The 12,887-nt window shown below is 42.0% G+C and overlaps 1 protein-coding gene across 1 annotated transcript in view; it reads right to left on the minus strand.

The window, feature by feature from the left end:
• Positions 1-6,018: 6,018 nt before the first annotated feature.
• Positions 6,019-12,887, minus strand: part of LOC118908927 (serine/threonine-protein kinase TAO1-like) — a 55,252-nt gene continuing 48,383 nt past the window's right edge. Inside the window, 4 exon segments of the mRNA XM_057499494.1 lie at positions 6,019-7,270; positions 7,273-7,533; positions 10,602-10,784; positions 11,682-11,885. Coding sequence (XP_057355477.1) covers positions 7,085-7,270; positions 7,273-7,533; positions 10,602-10,784; positions 11,682-11,885 — 834 coding nt within the window. The 3' untranslated portion in view covers positions 6,019-7,084.

A 12,887-nucleotide genomic window follows, 5' to 3' on the forward strand; every position in this document is an offset into this window, starting at 1 on the left:
ACTTTACTGTCTACCTTAACTCGCTTATTGAGCTGTTATAAACACAGTCTGATGATTATCTCTCTCCCTTCTTATTCCTCCTCCTCCATTCTTCATATGTTGGGTGTTTTGTTCTGTGCTCTTTTTAGGAGTGCTCCCATCTAGATCATCAGTCCCTCTACCATACCCTGTAGAGGTGGTTTGTAGGAGGCAAATTCCCTCAACTTTTGCTTGTCTGGGAATTATTTAATCTCTCCTTCATATTTAAATGATAATTGTGCTGGATACAGTATTCTTGGTTCAAGGCCCTCTTGTTTCATTGCATTTAACATATCATGCCATTCTCTTCTGGCCTGTAAGGTTCCTGTTGAGAAGTCTGATGATAGCCTGATGGGTTTTCCTTTGTAGGTGACCTTTTTACTCTCTCTGGCTGCCTTTAATACTCTGTCCTTGTCCTTGATCTTTGCCATTTTAATTATTATGTGTCTTGGTGTTGTCCTCTTTGGGTCCCATCTCTCGGGAGTTCTGTGTGCCTCCATAGTCTGAGCAACTATTTCCTCCCTCAGTTTGGGGAAGTTCTCAGCAATTATTTCTTCAAAGACACTTTCTATCCCTTTTTCTCTCTCTTCTTCCTCTGGTATCCCTATAATTGCAGATATTGTTCCTTTTGGATTGCTCACAGAGTTCTCTTAATATTGTTTCATTCCTGGAGATCCTTTTATCTCTCTCTGTGTCAGCTTCTATGTGTTCCTGTTCTCTGGTTTCTATTCCATCAATGGCCTCTTGCATCTTATCCATTCTGCTTATAAATCCTTTGAGTTTGTTTCATTTCTGTATTCTCCCTCTGGAATTCATCCCTTAGCTCTTGCATATTTCTCTGCAGCTCTGTGAGCATGTTTATGATTTTTATTTTGAATTCTTTTTCAGGGAGATTGGTTAGGTCTGCTTTTGCAGATCCTCTCTCAGGTGTTGTCTGAACTATCTTGGACTGGACTAAATTTTTTTGCCTTTTCATGATGATAGCGGTGGCTGTAGGCAGGTTGCGGGTCGGTCAGCCGGGAGAAGAAAGTCCTTTCCTGCTTGCTGGATGCCTTGTCCTCCGCTGCCTGTGTTGGTTACCTGCACTCCTGGAGCAGCCACTGGGTTAGTCCCCTAAGCTGCTGTGGGCGGGGTCTCCATCAGAGCAGTGTGGGGCCCTGCGGGGAGTGGCAGGCACACCAGGTGTGCTCCTCTATGATAGCGGCGCCCCTGCCGGGCAGCTGTGTACCAGCAGCGGCCTTTGGGTCTGGTCTGGGCGGCTATGCATTGGACTGGGATTCCAGTCGGCTGCTGGGAGTGTGCCTGCTCCCTCTGGCTCCGCTGCAGGTGTGTGCAGGGCACTCCTGCGCGGGCCTCTACCGGGCTCCTCTGGCTCCACTGCACTGCCACAGGTGTGCGCAAGCCACACCTGGACTGTTCGGTTGCGATCTGCTCCGGGTCCCTTCTGGCTCCGCTGTCCCCGACACGCAGTGCCACTCTCCTTCTACTGGGCCGGTGTGTCAGGGTCTGCGCCAGTTGGAGGAATGACTGGCAGGCTGCTTAGTGCCATGAGGGGCTTCAGAGCTGTGCTGCCTCCTCAGGGTTTAGGGCACCTATGGTTCCCCGGGATTCCCAGCTCCTGGCTAAGTGTGCCAGGACGACTTTGTCTAGCTATGGGGTCCCTGTCTCTTTAAGACTTGCAGAAAGCACTCATTTTTCTTTTGTCTCAGGGTTGCTGGTTGTGGGGACCTGCCCACAGGTTTTGCTTTTCCATTTGTCTAATATCCAGCACCCCATGCACCTTGTGTCTGCGTTCTGGGTGTGGATTTCTAGAGCTGGTTGTTTAGCCGTCTTCCGACTCCTTTCTTCCCACCTGGTTCTGGGGTGGGGAAGCGTTCGGGTCCCGCCTGGCCGCGGCTTGTATCTTACCCCCTTCGTGTGATGTTAAGTTCTCACAGATGTAGATGTATCCTGGCTGTTGTACAGCATTCACTGGTGTCTCTTTTAGGAATAGTTGTATTTATTGTATTTTCATAAATATATATGTTTTGGGGAGGAGATTTCCTCTGAACTACTCACGCCGCCATCTTCCCATGATCCCTGTATCTTACCCTTTTAACGAGATGCTGAGCCCTCGCAGATGTAGATGTAGCCTGGCTGTTGTACTTTATCTTCTGGGCTCTCTCTTAGGAATAGCTGTATTTGCTGTAGTTTCAAAATATATATGGTTTGGGGAGGAGATTTCCACCACCCTACTCACACTGCCATCTTGAGAATCTCCTCTTCACTGCTGAATTTTATCATTTAGTGAATACCTAATACCCAACCTCCTTAAAGTTTTCCAAAAAGTAGAAGAGGAGGGAATACTCCCAAACTCTTTCTCTGAGGCCAGCATCACTCTAATACCAAAACCAGGTAAAGACATCACAAAAAAAAATAAAATTACAGAACAATATCCCCGGTTTGGGTCAGGCCGTTAAACAATACAATTGGACATCTGGAGCCATGTGTAGCTGAGCTTTGCCATGAAGTTCAAATTTGTCATTGAGAAAGAGGGCAGCTGTTTTGACAGGAAGCTCCATCCTGGCCTCGCAAACAACAACGAAGCAGTTTAAAGAGGCGAGATGTTTACCAAAAGCCATATCCTAAGGCTTGGTATGGGGAGTTCCTGGGGTTACAGTTTGAGGTTTGGATAATCTTAGCCTAGCCTTGTTCTTATAGAGCAAATGAAAAGAAAATGAACTATCCAAGAATCTAAATTGAAATGCAAATAACACTCAGTTGTTACTCTGAGTAACATGTTACTCGGTCCTGGAAAAGTTACCTAGCTCCTCCTCCCCCACATTCCTCACCTAACATTTTTTCATCATTTCTGATCAGGACAAATAACAAAAAATGAAATCCAAAGAAGCCATTCTACTGCTGGGTAACAGCCTCTGCATTATTCTTGATGAGGAAGAATGTCTGACACCCGGCCCCCCTCCCCCAGCACCTGGTGCAGTGGGGATTTCATTAATTAGGGTCTCCTGTCCCATGTGCAGGACTGTAGGATTATGCAGAACTGCCAGCAAAGTGGAAGCAGCCCCGTGGTGTTTTAACACCCCTCACCTCCCCCCTCCCCACCCTGCTGAAAGGGCCCCTAAGGACTAAATCTGGATCATGCCTCTAGGCCAGATACTATGGGACTCTGATTTTTTAAGATAATATCTTTTGGAGAAATTATGGTTGGTTTCCTTTCCTTTTTCATAGGAAAGCAAGCTTGCAGGGGGTGGGTACACAGACATATACCTTTTCGGGTATAGTCTTGAAGCTCTCAGAACAGCAGAACAGCCCTCGTCCAGGTTCCACTAATTCCCTTGGACCCACAGCACTAACACCTAAGCCCTCAACTATTTCTCCTCCGTGGCCTTTGGGCTCACAGGCTATCTCAGGAAGCTGCTTCTTTCTCATCTCCTCATCGCTACTTGATGGCATCACTACTTTTTCAGTCCCCTTTGGCCAAGAAAGTACAGTTCCTATTCAAGCAGGTTTGGGTAACCATGTCCTTTAGTCTAGCAGTGAAGGAATCACCTGAATTGGCTCTGCTTTGGTTATTAGCAAATCACATGACACCAGTTAGAGAAACCCCAGCTACACTTTTCTGAGAGAATGTGAGTCCCTCCTTGACCAGAGTAAGCTACAAGTTTGAGGAAGCAAGGAACAGACAAACCCAAAGTACCACTGACTTGGAGTTTTCCAGGTAGTGAGTCTTTAGCGATCCTCTCAGGCCTCATTTGCAACCTCTGGGTCTCCTCATTACTCATAAACACCTCCAGGCAGTGAGGGGGAACACTCCAGTGACGTAATTAAAGGAGGCATTACTTCTGAAGTAGAGACTGGGTCCTCTGTCTACACCAATGAATCAGAATGCAGGAAGCAGACAGCTGCCTCTGCAGGCTTCTTTGAGTTCCGCTAAGTTCTGATTTCTGATACCTAAGTGTCTTGCCAATGGGTTTCAGTCCTGGGCAAGTTCACTATGGATTCAATGTGACCAAAGAAATTGACAGCAAAACGTTCTTGGGGTGAAAGGGTTATTCCCAACTTTATTCCCAGGTGGCAGGTCAGTCACTAAAGTCCTGTTCACTCAGAGTGAGTCTGCATGCAGCAAGTCGGTCTCTGCCTCTGGGCTTCTCTGCCTGCACACTCATCCCACACAGCGGTCCCCTGGGCCTCTCTGCACAGTCGTCCCACACAGCCGTCCTCTGGGCCTCTGTCCTCAGCGCTGCCACCACTCCAGCCTCTGCTCTCCTGCAGCCTTGCAGCTGTGCCACAGTGTTGCACCCAGAACACTGGGAAGAGCTCTTCATATAGAGTCAACAGTCATCTTTGCCCACAGGTGTGCAGTGAGCTAGTCAACCAGGGCCAGGTGAGAATCCTGGCCCCAGGAACTCTCATTTTATTCACACTAAGGCTGCTAAGTGATAACTTAACTCTCCTTTCTAAGACTTGAGTACTGTTAGAAAAGAGGGACTGATACAGGAAGTGTCATCTTGGATTATATATATATAACCTCAAAACCACCCGAGTCAGAAGCTCCTCTGTACTCATCTTCCACCCAGACCACAAGATCCTTTGTCAATCACTCTTAGTAACATGCCAAGATCTCTCTCTCTTTAGAAATGAACTTCAGCATGAATCCTCTCCCTGCTTAAATAAGCAGATATACTTGGTCACTTTGGTAGAACTTGGTAACAATGCCAATGACTATCAGTGATTCTACAGCCAAGCCACAAAGGACAGCATCAGAAAGTGCCTTCACTAGTTTGCAGAGATAAGATTGAGAAGTTGCACCTATCTGGGTGCCCAGAGATGGAATGAATGCCTCAGGAGGCAGTTTAAGCGCCACATCATTGGTGGGATATGCAACCTGGACTGCCACTTGGCACACATCATAGAAGGACATGTGTGGGGAAATAAGGTGGCCTAGATTAGATGTAAGGTCTCTTCTCATCTGAGAGCCAGTGAACTGAAATAATGCTATTGAGCTCAATGGCTTATAAAATTGTCTGGTTGGTTTATGTACTTGAAGATTAGATCACAGACCTGATCCAGATCCTGAGAGTTGGGAGATGACATAAAGATTTTAATTAAAATAACTCTGCTAAAGTGACCAGAGGATGTTTTAAAATAGCCAGTAATCATGCACTAAAGTGTCCAGGAAGAGCTAAAAGTTTGAAAAGTGGAATTTCATGAAAACAAACAATAGAAGACACCAATGCATCAAAAAATAAACATCTCTAGCCTTTCAGCCATCCTGTGTAATCAGAGAGTACCTTGCCCGAGTGTTTATCACTAGTGTGGCTGAACAAAAATCTCTCTCCAACTCGTTTGCCTCTGAATAATATATAAATTACAGTTTCCCTGCAATGATGGCATGTCATTATTTTTTGAATGTCCAGAAAGAAATGTTCTGTCTGTCCTCTGAAGCTCTCTGTGTGCTGAGCCATGCTCGCCCGCCTGTGGAGCTGGCAGAGCCCCCTGTCTGCCCTCCATCCTCTAGGTGCTGCTTCTGTAGATCTAGCCTCTGTGCCCAACATTAACCAGTAGCAGCTCTGTTTAATCAACAACCTGGCCTCCTGCTCTGGGCTAATAATTTGCCAGCAAGCTCAAAATTCCCCGATTATCAATGGTACCTATGTAGAGATATTTTCCAGAGGGCAATTAGTAACTTGTGTGGGGGATAGAGCACTGAGGTAGTTTGGAGATGTGGCTTCTTGTTTCTACTTCATCTGATCATGACCTTGGGAAAGTTATTTCATGTGTATGTCTCACTAGTTTGCAGAGATAAAATTGAGAAGTTGTACCTATCTGGGTGCCCTATGAAAAGACTGAGACTGTGAATAGACCTTAATTTGGTCTGTTAGAATATAATGAAACAGTCAAAGTAGCTAGATCCTGTTCTCCGAGTCTATTTAAGACCTCTATGATGAAATGGCATCTACTTTCTGATCCGAATCTATTCACTTCTTACAAAGCCAGACGTCCCAGTTATTAATTCCATTGCAAAGTTGGGAAGGGCCTGGAAGACGGGCATCTCTGAGGCTCTCAGGCTGGGCCCTGGGCTGCCCACTGTACACTCCCCACACACAGACACACACACTCTGAGAACCATAATATGGCTGATGAGTCTCACACTGGTTCATTTGTTCAAACCAGAAACCACCTGTTTTCCTATTTCTTTTGAATCATGGTCAGAGAAGCTGTGGTTAAGGTCTCACAACTAGTATTGATGGTACTGAAGATGACCCAGATCAGTGCTGTGAAGCAATTCCCACAAAACTTGTGACCCCCTGAAGCACCTCCATCTCACCATGCCTCAAAGAAGGCACAATTGAATGGACCAAAAAAAAAAAAAAATCAGTGACAAACTTGCAGCATTGAGAAAAAGAATTAGGTTGTCTTCTACTCTCTGAAAAAGTCAATGCAACCCTTTAGTGTTCATGGATTTCCACTTTTTTTCCTACTTCAAATGAGGCCAATTTAATAAACCAAAGTCAGACAAAATACATTTATTTAATAAACAAAATACATTGGTGAGGGGATACAGGTGTGTTTCCATAATAACTTGTTTTGGCATATGCTGCCTGCTGTGAGTGGCTCATAAGAACCTGGGTGGGGTATACGGAGAAAGGCTTTAGATCTTTTCACAAATTTCTTAGGATAGAGTTGCCCAAAGGTGATGATGACTCAGGCCACTGCTGAATTCTGTTTTTGGAGTTTTCAGAAAATACCCTATCTAACCAGTTTCTTTTTCCTACGTGCATTATGTGTGTGTGTGTGTGTGTCTGCATATTTGATAAATACACATACACACCAATTCCCCTTTTCATAAAATTTCCCCAAAAGTTAAAAACAAAAAACACAAAACCCAACAGCTAAATACTATGACATCCCAATTAGTAAACACAAAACAAAACGCTTTACAAAAATGAGTAAAATATACCACATGCACTCAGCTTCCACACGGTATTAGCCAAGTGAGGAGGCTGCTGGGGTGATGTCTGTAGTGGCGGCCAGCTCAGCGGAATTGCCATTCTCAGTTATTAAGTTACGTGTAAGACATGTGTGACCCACTGGATGTTTGTGAAGTGACGCTCGTGCTTCTGCTCATGCCCTATTCGGTCCGTCCCCCGGCAGCTGTCCGCCTCAGAGCCTGAGGGCCATTGCCAACTCCCATACTGCTACCTCGGGGTACCCAATGCATTGGCGTGGAATGGTGACCTCCATGACTAGGGACCCACCTTGCATTGGATGGCCGCAGGCTTGTGGTGGGCCACCTATGGGATGCCCCGAGTGAGGTCCTGGACCCCCAGTTGGATTGTGAGGCCAATCAGAAGCTCTGGAGGAGCTGTGGCTGAATGCGTCAGGGGCAAGGTTACTAAAACCTAGTCTCTCGCTTTCGGACTGGAAAGCTTTCATTTGTGTTGCTCGACGCTCCAGCAGGCTTTGTATTCGTTCCGTAGATTCATTCTGAAACGTCAGTACCTCTTCTTCTATCTGTTGTGTTTTGGGGGGGGAAGCAAAAAGAAAGCTCATTTATTTAAAAAAATCTATAAACTACAGAAGCAATAATTATTGTGGTTTAAAGTGAATCATAAAATGTCCACTCAGGCTATTTTAAAGGATGTACATTTAAAAATCAAAGAGATGTACTGTAGGAATCATATATAACTTATATTGCTAAAATATATAAAAACAAGTTCTTAAAAGCAAAGGTAATAACCTCTATTAAAATAATAAATGAAGGCAATTATCATCAATGGCTACTAAATCCATTAGGTAAAAATAATGAAAAAGAAAATGTGTAAGGACAATCTAGCCTTATTAGACATACCATCATGTCACTCTAATAAAGTAAATATGGTATTGGTGTAGTAACCAGCAATTAGTAAAACAGAAACAGAATGAAGCTTGTAAGCTTTTAATGCAGGACAAAAGCACTAATTAATTTAATGGGAAAAACAACACAGGCACAAGTGGCCAACCACCTGGAAGAAAATAAAAATGGAACCTCATCTGATACCATATTTCACACAGATCAGAGCATTAAGTGATTAAGAGTGTAAGTGAATGCACTGAACAAACAAAAACTATAAAGTTTCATGAGAAGTTAGGACACTCTATGTACTTAGAAATTATTGGTTGGGTAGCCATCACAATCAGTTCTGGACAACTCACAGGCTTACAAATACATATAGCTGACTATAAATTTTTTTAATGTGAAAAAATACATAATAAAGTCAATGACAATGGGAAGAAGTTGATGGAGAACTTGTTAATGAATGAGAATACCTGAACCCACTCATCAAATATCACTTCAAAGTGGGACAACTAGACATTATATATCTCTTGATGTGATGCAAAAGGAAGTGTAACACAGTAACCCTTACGAAAATTCCTCACAAAAATTTTTAAAAGAAAAAAATTTTTTAATTTAATCATGCCCCTAGATCTAATTACCAGTTTACAGGAAATATAAAGTAAAGAGGAATCCATTAAATGACACCATGAGGTTGGAATCAGCCAAATCCAAATGTGAGAATTCCTACAGAGCAAATGACCCAGTCCACAATAATACAAGAAAGGGCAGGGGAGACCGAAAGGCTTAAAAGACAATCAAATGCAATGTCTAGATTGTGTTTGGGCCCCAGTCTAAATAAACCAAGAAGACATTTTTTAGATACAAAGGGAAATTTAAGTATGGACTGAGTATTAGGTAATCTTAAACATTTATTATACTTTTGTTAGTTAACACAATGGAATTATGACTATGTTAAAGTAAAAGAGTCCTTATTTCCTTATCTGTGTTGGGAGTGAAATGATTCTATGCTGGGATTTGCTTTAGAATATTCCAGATACTCTGCCCCATATTCTGCTCCCCTAAAAAGCTGCATGTGGAGTGGGGAAACAGATGAACTATTAGCAAGATACTGGTAACTGTTGAAGTTGGGTAATGAGTATTTGGGGACTTCATTGTACTAATTCTTAATAATTTCACTAATATTTTTGTGTATGTTTGAAAATTTCCATTATACAAAGTTTTTAAAAATAATAAATAAAGAGTATTTGTAAATAAATATTCAATTAGGTTTCAAGATATTTTGAGGACTTAAACCAATAGTCATTGCTCTCTACAGAATTCTAGTTCAACAGATATGTTTAATTTTTATGTATTTTTTTTACTAAGTTATCATTGAAATACAATCTTATGAAGGTTTCACATGAGCAACATTGTGGTTACAATATTCACCCATATTATCAAGTCCCCTCTTATATGTCATTTTTTAAAGTGCCCTTTAAAAAAAACACAATTTAGCATGGAAACACATGCAAATAAAAAACTACCACATAATATGATCAGACGTAATAACAGATTTATAAGGTGAAGCAGAAATACAAAGGGATGGAGTAATTCACTCTATAGAGGAAGAAGAGTGAAGGATTGACATCTAAAATATATAAAGAGTTCACACACCTCAACAAACAAAAGGCAAATAATCCAATTAAAAAATGGGCACAGGATCTGAGCAGACACTTCTCCAAAGAAATTCAGATGGCCAACAGGCACATGAAAAGATGCTCCACATCGCTAGTCATCAGGGAAATGTAAATTAAAACCACAATGAGATATCACCTCACACCAGTAAGGATAGCCACCATCCAAAAGACAAACAACAACAAATGTTGGCGAGGTTGTGGAGAAAGGGGAACCCTCCTACGCTGCTGGTGGGAATGTAAATTAGTTCAACCATTGTGGAAAGCAGTATGGAGGTTCCTCAAAATGCTTAAAATAGAAATACCATTTGACCCAGGAATTCCACTTCTAGGAATTTACCCTAAGAATGCAGCAGCCCCGTTTGAAAAAGACAGATGCACCCCTATGTTTTTATCGCAGCACTATTTACAATAGCCAAGGAATGAAAGCAACCAAAGTGTCCATCAGTAGATGAATGGATAAAGAAGATGTGGTACATATACAAAATGGAATATTATTCAGACATGAGAAGAAAACAAACCCTACCATTTGCAACAACATGGATGGAGCTAGAGGGTATTATGCTCAGTGAAATAAGCCAGGCAGAGAAAGACAAGTACCAAATGATTTCACTCATATGTGGAGTATAAGAACAAAGAAAAACTGAAGGAACAAAACAGCAGCAGAATCACAGAACCCATGAATGGACTAACAGTTACCAAAGGGAAAGGAACTGGGGAGGATGGGTGGCAAGGGAAGGATAAGGGTGGGGAAAAGAAAGGGAGCATTACAATTAGCATGTATAATATGGGGGGGGACAGGGCGGGCTCTACAACACAGAGAAGACAAGTAGTGATTTTACAGCATCTTACTACGCTGATGGACAGTGACTGTGAAGGGGTATGTGGGGGGGACTTGATGAAGGGGGGAGCCTAGTAAACATAATGTTCTTCATGTAATTGTAGATTAATGATACCAATATATATATATATATACACACATATGGTTTTGGGAGGAGATTTCCACTGCTCTACTCATGCCGCCATCCTGGCTCCGCCCCACCACAATTACTTTTTCCTATTACTTATACCTGTTGTTGTATGAGTGCCCTGCGGTAGGAGACCCTCTGTTCAAGCTCCCGAAGCTCTCGATCATCTTGTGCCTCAACCTGCAGCTTGATTTTGCTCTGATATGAATTCAACAGCTCCAGTTCCTGCTGCAGCTGCATTTTCAAAACCTGGCACTCTGCCTCCTGTGCTTCATCCAAACGCAGCTGAAAGAGAGAAAGAAAACAGATATATCCTCCTGTGAGCTATGAGCTATCTTTTCATGACGTCTGGAAAGGAGGAGGTGTAAGTTAAGACAGACTACTCTTCTATAGGGCACAGCTGTTCTCTCTCACATCTTTCAGTAAACATCTCTGAAAAAGGAAAACACAGCACCAATGATAGCATTATAAGGATAAAGCTATCATAAGCTATTTGGATGATGCCTAAATAATCATTATTTTTTTAAAGAAAAATATAGAATCTGATTGATGTAAGACTGAATCTTTTCTCTCCAATGGAAATAACTATAGAACAGGGACAAGCATGCTACAGCTTATGGGCCAAATCTGAACAGCTACCTGATTTTTTGTTTTTGTTTTTCAACAGCCCACTGATTAGGAATGGTTTTTACATTCTGAAATGGTCACATTTTAAAATGGCAATGTAAATACCCACATAATAACCTCAATTTTTCCTCCTGGCCCACAAAGCCTAAAATATTTACTATCTGGTCCATTAAGAAAACGCCTCTAAACTTTCATAGCAGATATTTTGTATCTGCACTCAAATGGAACCACCTGGATTCCCAATCAAGTACTACTTTTCAAACACTGCTTAACAAAGCTGCTTCTCCAATCTTGATACGCTGTTGGTGTATGTACTAAACCCCTGCAAGGCACCAGCAGAGAGCCTATGAAGAACCTCATGTCCAAGTGTATCAAAGAGGATTATATATGCATCATGCATATTTCCAAGCAATGCTGAGAACAATAAGAATATGGATGAGCAGCACTATTTCCCAAGGTGCAGCAGAGTTTTCATTTCCATCTTTGTTGGGATTTTATTAATGTGGTGGAAGGAAAGGGGCACATATTTGTTTTGCCTAAGTAAAATAAACTTACGGCTTGAGTGGAGAGCATTTCACAAATGCTGTGGTCACACTGCTCAGCTAAGATGGCTAACTTCCGGGTCTGCTCCTCCTTAAGCCGTTTCAGAACAGCTTTGCGCTCACTCTTTGGTGTAGATTCCCGTAAGTGTTTTCTTAAAGCTTTGTACTGTCTGGTTTGGATTTTGCAGGTGTCCTGGAACTGCTTTTTGATTTGGAGCTTTTTTTTTTTTTTTAGATAATTATTTTTTATTGAAGGGTAGTTGACACACAGTATTACATTACATTAGTTTCAGGTGTACAACACAGTGATTCAACATTTATATACATGATAATTCTAAGTACCAGCTATCACCATACCAAGTTGTTACAATATTTTGACTATATTCCTTATGCTATACATTACATCCCGGTTGCTTATTTATTTTACAATTGGAAGTGTGTACTTTTTCTTGGTTGTTGTTGTTAGGGCATCTCTCATTTTTATTGATCAAATGGTTGTTAACAACAATAAAATTCTGTATAGGGGAGTCAATGCTCAATGCAAAATCATTAATCCACCCCAAGCCTAATTTTCGTCAGTCTCCAATCTTCTGAAGCATAACGAACAAGTTCTTACATGGAGAACAAATTCTTACATAGTGAATAAGTTACATGGTGAACAGTACAAGGGCAGTCATCACAGAAACTTTTGGTTTTGCTCATGCATTATGAACTATAAACAGTCAGTTCAAATATGAATACACATTTGATTTTTATACTTGATTTATATGTGGATACCACATTTCTCTCTTTATTATTTTTAATAAGATGCTGAAGTGGTAGGTAGATACAACATAAAGGTAGAAAACATAGTTTAGTGTTGTAAGAGAGCAAATGTAGATGATCAGGTGTGTGCCTGTAGACTATGTGTTAATCCAAGCTAGACAAGGGCAATAAAACATCCACATATGCAGAAGATTTCTCTCAGAACAGGGGGGGTAAGGTTCTAAGCCTCACCTCTGTTGATCCCCAATTTCTCACCTGATGACCCCCCAGCGACTGTGCCTGTCTTAGGTTGTTCCTCCCTTGAGGAATCTTACCCGTCTCTGGCTAACCAGTCATCTTCCGGGGCCACACAGGGAAATGTTAAGTTGGTAAGTGAGAGAGAAGCCTTATTGTTTGAAATGGTTAGCTTTTTATTTCTTTGCATATTTATGCCCTGTGGCTTCTATGCCCAGCA

Source organism: Manis pentadactyla, chromosome 4, assembly GCF_030020395.1.
Source record: "Manis pentadactyla isolate mManPen7 chromosome 4, mManPen7.hap1, whole genome shotgun sequence".
Lineage (NCBI taxonomy): Eukaryota > Metazoa > Chordata > Mammalia > Pholidota > Manidae > Manis > Manis pentadactyla.